Source organism: Falco biarmicus, chromosome 16, assembly GCF_023638135.1.
Source record: "Falco biarmicus isolate bFalBia1 chromosome 16, bFalBia1.pri, whole genome shotgun sequence".
Classification (NCBI taxonomy): Eukaryota; Metazoa; Chordata; class Aves; order Falconiformes; family Falconidae; genus Falco; species Falco biarmicus.
In genome coordinates this window covers 3753451-3760395 of record NC_079303.1, presented here as the reverse complement: position 1 = coordinate 3760395, position 6945 = coordinate 3753451, and the positions used below count along the sequence as shown (strand labels likewise).

At 57.2% G+C, this 6945-nt stretch overlaps 1 protein-coding gene across 1 annotated transcript; it reads left to right on the top strand.

Moving 5' to 3' along the window:
* Window positions 1-3228: 3228 nt before the first annotated feature.
* Window positions 3229-6945, top strand: LOC130159703 (pepsin B-like). Its single transcript, XM_056361592.1, has 9 exons — window positions 3229-3301; window positions 3417-3567; window positions 4077-4194; window positions 4475-4593; window positions 5202-5401; window positions 5550-5672; window positions 5753-5897; window positions 6195-6293; window positions 6557-6945. Exons 1-9 carry the CDS (start codon window positions 3246-3248, stop codon window positions 6707-6709), a joined length of 1164 nt encoding a protein of 387 aa, XP_056217567.1. The 5' UTR covers window positions 3229-3245; the 3' UTR covers window positions 6710-6945.

Sequence of the window (6945 nt, the reverse complement as noted above, 5' to 3'; positions counted from 1 at the left end):
AGCAACATCCCAAATTGTCTGTGACCTGAGTTTGTTGAGTGATGACTGAGCGCGGAGCGGTGGGTTGCATCTCTCAGATGCTCTTTCTCCAGCAAGCTGAGCACCGTGATGAACTCCTAGGCAGATTTCTGCAGAGGCAGCATGGGGAAAGCGGTGGGGAGGCTGTCCCTGGGCTGCTTCAAATCCAAAGCCGAAGTATTTATGTTTTTTGCAAAGGGGTATGACATGCTGTCAACTCCTAACAGCTGTGGGACTGAGTCTCAGCCTTTATCTGTCATGAATTATTGACCTTAGGGGTGGCTCTGGCAAGCGCAGTGGGCTCCGAGCTGCAGCTCAGCTCACAGCCTGGTGGGGTGCAGGGACAGGAGCTGCTGGTCCTTCTCCACACTGGTGCTGGGGTAGCTCCTGCAGAAGGTGCAGCCCACCTTCCGAGCCCTTAGGTACACAAGACATCCCACACCCAGCCCCGTCCCCTCGGTGAGGCTCGTGCGATTCAGCCAGGGGCTGCAGACTCTGTGCCTTGGAAAGCAGGGTCCCCCAAATCCCAGCGGGGGGCTGCTGGGGTGGGCTGAGCCTGGCTGGAGGCGAGGTGCCCACCAAAGCTGCTCTGTCGCTCCTCTCCTGGGTGCACAGGGGAGAGAAACGATCACGAAAGGCTCGTGGGTGGAGATAAGGACAGGGAGAGAGATCAGTCACCCGTTACTGTCGTGGGCAAAACAGACTCGACTTGGGGAAATTAGTTTATTACCAATCAAATCAGAGTAGGATAATGAGAAATAAAACCAAGCTTAAAGCACCTTCCCCCTACCCCTCCCTTCCTCCCGGGCTCAACTTCACCCCCGATTTCTCTCCCCGCTCCCTGCAGCGGATGGGGATGGGGCTGCGGTCAGGTCACAGCCCTCCTCCAGCGTGAGCCCTTCTGCAGTTCCTCACAACCCGCTCCAGCGTGGGTCCCCCCCGCGGGCACAGCCCCCCAGGCACAGCCGGGCCCAGCGGGGGTCCCTGGGGGGTCCCCAGCCCTGCCCCAGCCTGGGCTCCCCTCCATGGGGCCACAGGTCCTGCCAGGGGCGGCTCCAGCATGGGCTGCCCATGGGTCACAGCCCCCTTTGGGCATCCCCCTGCCCAGGCGTGGGCTGCCTATGGGTCACAGCCCCCTGCGGGCATCCCCCTGCCCAGCATGGGGTCCTCTCTGAACTGGGGGGGGGGATCTTCTCCCCCGTGGACCTCCATGGGTGCAGGGAGACAGCCTGCCTCATCACCGTCTTCATCACGGGCTGCTGGGGAACCTCTGCTGGGGCACCTGGAGCCCCCCCTGCGCCGCCCCGGGGGGCTGCAGGGCTGCTGCTCTCACTCAGCCTCACTCCTCTCTCCAGCTGCGGTTGCTCAGGGCTTTTTCCCTCTTCTCAAACACGTTATCCCTGAGGCGCTGCCACTGGCACTGATGGGCTCAGCCTTGGCCAGTGGTGGGTCCAGCTGGTAGCCGGCTGGCACAGGCTCCCTTGGGCATGGCGGAAGCTTCTAGCAGCTTCTCACAGAAGGCCCCCTCCCCCGCCATTACCAAAACCTGCCACAAAACCGCAATACAGCCACTTGTCCTCAGTGGGGGGACAAGCCCAGAACGAGGGTCTGACCCCTGCAAGGGTTCTGCTTTGCAGGTGACAAGCACCATACACCCGGCTGCGGTGCAGGGGGGCAGGACACAAAGAAAAGGGCTTGGTCTTAAACACCAACCACAGCCCCGGGGAGAGGAGTTCCCCAAGGGATTCCACAAAAAGCTGGTTCTGCTCTGTGCCATCAGGTCTAACAGTGCTGTGTGGGTCCCTAGCGGGATGGGACGGCTTCATCCTCCCCCAGCTGCTGCTACATCACTCCAGGGGGATGCTCACCAACACCTACTCAAGCAAATACAGAGCAAGCTGGTGGCGGTGGACATTGCTTTGCTTGCAGTTTGTGCTGACCTTGGAGTGATGCAGGGACACACCATCCTGTCTCTTGCTGCTGCTGGTGCTTGCAGGGCTGAACCAATCGCTCCAACCAGGCGAGGATAAAGCTGTGGGGCTGGTCAGTCTTGCTGGGCATTGGGAAACCTCAGCAGGGTGCATCTGGGAAGGCACCGATCTTCCTTGCAGCTGGAAAAGGTTTAACAAAGTCCTGTCGTTACGTCAAAGTGGGAATATGAGGCCAGATTAGGTTAACCCTGACATCCAAATGACCCCTAAATCCTGAAACGGGGCTATTCAGTCAGGTAAAACAACAGCCAGAGTATTGGGAGTCATGGTCTGTGGCCGAAGGGGACAGGGAACACCCTGGCCGGGGGAGGCTCAGGTGACACCACTCTTTCCTGGAATCTGAACTCATTTCTTAGAAGCTCTTTATCCTTGGAGCTCATTATCAGATGTATTAATAGCTCTGTCATTTCACCGGAGAAAGGACACAAACTCCTCTGTGCTTTGTGTCAAAATATTGACACAGGCTGAGCGCAGCAAGACGGAGATTAGATGGGTGCGGATAGCAGCGAAGGGCATTCCTCCCCTCCTGCGACATGGGAGGTTTCCCAGAGCTGAAGCTCTGGCAGCCACGGTGGCAGGAGGGGACAGGCGAAGGCTGGCCATGTCCCTGCTGGTCTTTGCTCTTGCCTTTGTTCCCTGCAGGATCTGTCCAAGCAAAGGCAGATCCATCAGGATGCCATGGAGGAGGAAGGGGTGCTGGGGGCTTTCCTGAGCCGCCAGAGGCTCGAAGCACCGGTCCAGTGCCGGCAGCTGGGATGGAAGGAGCAAGGCTCCAAGGGGACCCATCCCCACCGCTGGCAGGGACCGGGGAGGCTGCAAGTGCCCTGCAGCAAAGGGCAGCGGGGCTGCTCCTGCCCGACCTTGGACACCAGCGTCGTAAATTTCCATTTGCCATAAAGGGTGTGTTTTGCTTTTGCTTTATGGAAAGATCAAGCCGGTGCTGAAGGCGAGAGGAAATCACTTCTTGCCAACAACAGAATTTTGCTTTTTATCAGATATCCCGTGTTTGGTCTCGGTATCAGAGGTACTGGCTGGTGTGTTGGCGCCTGAGCAGCCGGGTAAGGAGGCACCATCAAGGCGGTTGCGGTGATAAAGGCGCTGCAAGCATTGGTGCTGGCTGGGCGCAGCGATAGAGGAAAGCGGTGTCTTGAGCACTATATATACTCCCGGCTATATATACCCTGCCCCGGCCGAGGCGGTGCAGGAGCTGCCATGGAGCCACTGGCACCCAGAGCCATGCGGTGGCTGGTGCTGGCCCTGCTTTGCTTCCAGCTCGGAGCTGGGTTGGTGAGGTGAGCCCTGGGGCTGGGCTGGCTGCGAGGGTGCAGGGCTGGCCCTCAGCACGCGGAGGTGCAGGCATGGATGGGGCCACCCAGCATCTCTCACTGCCATCTCCATCCCACGCAGGATCCCCCTGAGGAAAGGCAAGTCCATGAGGGAGCTGATGAGGGACAAGGGGGTGCCGGAGGGTTCCCTGAAGAACCTCAAAGGCGACCCCGGTAGGAAATACCAGTTCAGTAATGCTGTGACTTACGAAGCGCTAACGAACTACCTGCATGTAAGTAGTAAAGCTTTTCCTTCCTTCTCTGGGTCGCCCAGCCCTGGTTTTTGGGGATGCCCCCCCTCCTCTCCCGGCTGCCCGCAGGAAGCTCCGCAGTGGGCGGCTCTGCTCCATCCCCACTCCCAAGCCCAGGGGCTGTGCTGGGCATGGGCAGGATCTGTGCTTCGTAGCCTGGCTCCGAGGGCTGGGTGATGCTGGGAGACAAAGGCAGGAGGCAGCACGGCTTATCCTGAATTGATTTCCCTTCGCAGAAAGAGTGGAGTGGGATGGCTATAGGGCAGGGCTGCCCTTGCCAGCCTGACTTTGTTGTATCATAGGCAAATCGTTGCCCCGTTCCGTGCTTTAGCCACCCTGGGTGCACTCAAGGACTACGAGCCCTTCCTACGACCCCTGGGCAGTTTGGGTTTCTCAGCTAGCAGAGGGCAGAGAGCTGAAAACTCTCATTCAAAGAAACAGGCAGAAACAGACCGACACCCCCCACCCCACCCCCCTGCTCTTGTTCACAGTCCTTCTACTTTGGGGAGATCAGCATCGGGACCCCCCCGCAAAATTTCCTGGTAATCTTTGACACCGGCTCTGCCAACCTGTGGGTGCCCTCCACCTACTGCCAGGATCCAGCCTGTGGTGAGCATCCCTCGGGGGACGCGGCAGAGCCAGGGGGCCAGGGCTCCCCACCCTTTGGTGCACTCAGACATCCCTTGCGTGCTGGGGATGGAGCTGTGACAGGGAAATTGGGGACAGCCAGTGGGGTTTGGTGTTTGCTCTGCCCGGTGACACCGGCGGGGCTGGTTTGGGACAGCCCCTTCCCTGTGAAGCTCCTTGCTGGGGATTTCTGCCTGTGTGGGGACCGGGATGCTGAACCCAGGGCAGGATGTGACCTGGGGGCTGTGACGTCTCCCTGCAGTGAATCATAACAGGTTCAACAGCAGCATGTCGTCCACCTTCTCGAGCATCGACGTGGCCTACACCCTGCGCTACGGGTTTGGTGACGTGGCGGTGGCGCTCGGGTACGACACCGTGACAGTAAGTGACGTGTTGCATCGGTGTGTTGCTGTAACAGGGGTAAGAAGGGACGGTGGTGGTGATCAGCCCAATCTCTGTAAAAATTTACGGCGCAGCTGCAAGTACCTTCTTGTTTTGGCTGTTAGTGCCTGGATCTCCCATGTAGAGCTGATGGCGTGTCTGCATAAACTCACTCGGAGACCGCAAACTGACTTTGGCTGAATCCCCTGGGATTTTCATCGCTGCTTTGGGCTAAGGGGTGACAAAACATCTTTGGCCGTGTTTGTTTTTTACACTGATGGCTGAGCTTTGTCATTACGGGCCAGAAGAAATGTTCTGTTGCGAGACTTGCATGCAATGGAAGTGCGATTTTAAATCAATTTAACGGAGGCAAAACTCTTTTTTGTGGCTGGTTTTACCAAATAATAATGGTGATGGCACAAAGACTATGAGCCAGGCTGCTCCCGATTCCATCTCCCATCTGGGGAAGAGCTCAGCACCTCTCAGTGCAGACTTACCTTTGTGACCTGCCTGGCCACCCCTGCCTCTCCCCAGAAACTCCCTGGTGGGATGCTGCTGTCAAGGGGGATGTCCCAAATCATCTCCCAGCATCTTTCCTCTCCCTCCAGATCCAGAACATTGTCGTCAGTAACCAGGAGTTCGGCCTGAGCCTGGATGAGCCCAGCAGTCCCTTTTACTACCTGGACTTCGATGGGATTTTGGGCATGTCTTACCCAGGCATTGGCATCAGTGGTTACAACACGCTGTTGCAGAACATGATGCAGCAGAACCAGCTCGAAGAACCCATCTTCAGCTTTTATTTCTCACGGTAGGACCTCTGACGGCAGGTCTCCCTCTTGCATAGAGCCAGCCTGGATCCCACCCTTTCTCCCACTCTCCATCCACATGTTCTCCCCACACACCGCTTGCCACTGGGCAGCCTGCCTGATTCAGGGTTTAATTTTGTGTCTTTCCAGCAACCCAACGTATGAGTACGGTGGGGAAGTCGTCCTCGGAGGGATTGCCTCGCAGCTGTACACTGGGGAGATTTTATGGACTCCTGTGATCCAGGAACTCTACTGGAAGATCGGCATTGAGGAGTGAGCACTGCACGATGGCTTGGAGCAGATCTTGGAGGCACGGGAGCCTTTTCTGATGCTTTTTCTGCTGCTGTCTCCAGGTTCTCCATCGGGCAGTCGGGCACGGGCTGGTGCAGCCAAGGCTGCCATGGCATTGTGGACACCGGGACGTTCCTGCTGACCATCCCAGCACAATTCATGTCAGAATTCCTGCAGGCACTGGGTGCAGTGGAGAATGACTACGGGGTAGGTGGGAAGGATGCCCTGTGCCCATGAGGGGCTGATGCCACGGGATGAAGATGTGTCTGGGTGGTAATGCTGAGCTGTGGAGGGCTCCTGGCATCTCTGGAGCAAAACTGCAGAGCTCTATCTCCCCTTGCAATGGGAATTCTTCCAAATATGTTAAACCCACATCAGCACAGCCCCGCCGAAGTCAGAGCTGTGCTGATCCTTAGGGAGCATGGCTGGGGTTACAGCCAGAGGAAGGACAGTGCCCAGCCCAGGGGGTCCTGACCCCTCTGCCCCTCTTTGCTTCTTTTGCAGTTCGTCGTTGACTGCAACAGCGTCCCGAGCATGCCCACCCTCTACTTCGGCATCAGCGGAACCCAGTTGTCGCTGCCACCCTCTATCTATGTCTTAAACGTAGGTGTGATTTTATCATTCCCAGCCTCGTAGGGCAGTTTTGCTCAGGAGAAAGTCGGGAGTTTCTTTTCAAACGCAGAAGCTTCCAGCAGCCCGAGTGCCGTATTTCCCAGCACCTAATTTCACGGTGCTTTTGCGTGCCTGTATGTGACTGGAAGGGGGATCTAATCCTGCTCCGGGCCAAAGCAGCCGTGAAGGCATGGGAAACACAAATCTCCTGTGCTCCTCACTGGCACTGAAATGTGTTCCTTTTCCCCCGGCAGAACGACGGCATCTGCACCGTTGCAGTCGAGAGCACATACGTGCCCTCTACCAACGGCCAGCCGCTCTGGATCCTGGGCAACATCTTCCTCCGGCAGTATTACTCCATCTTCGACTTGGCAAACAACCAAGTTGGCTTTGCCCTGTCAGCCTAGGGATGCTGAGCATCGCCCGTGGGATAATTTGTCCCTGCAACACTTTATTCTCCCTTGCATCTGTGTACAGTGATGAGTAGGCTCCAAATCTCCTGAAGTGAATAAAAAGGCTACGGATGTAACCGCCCTTGTGTCTCATTGGGCTGCGGCTGAGCAGGATCTGGCACAGCTCTTCCTAATAAAACAACAAAATCTGAGTTCATGCTCAAGGTTTCCAAGGGCTGACTGGGCTTTCC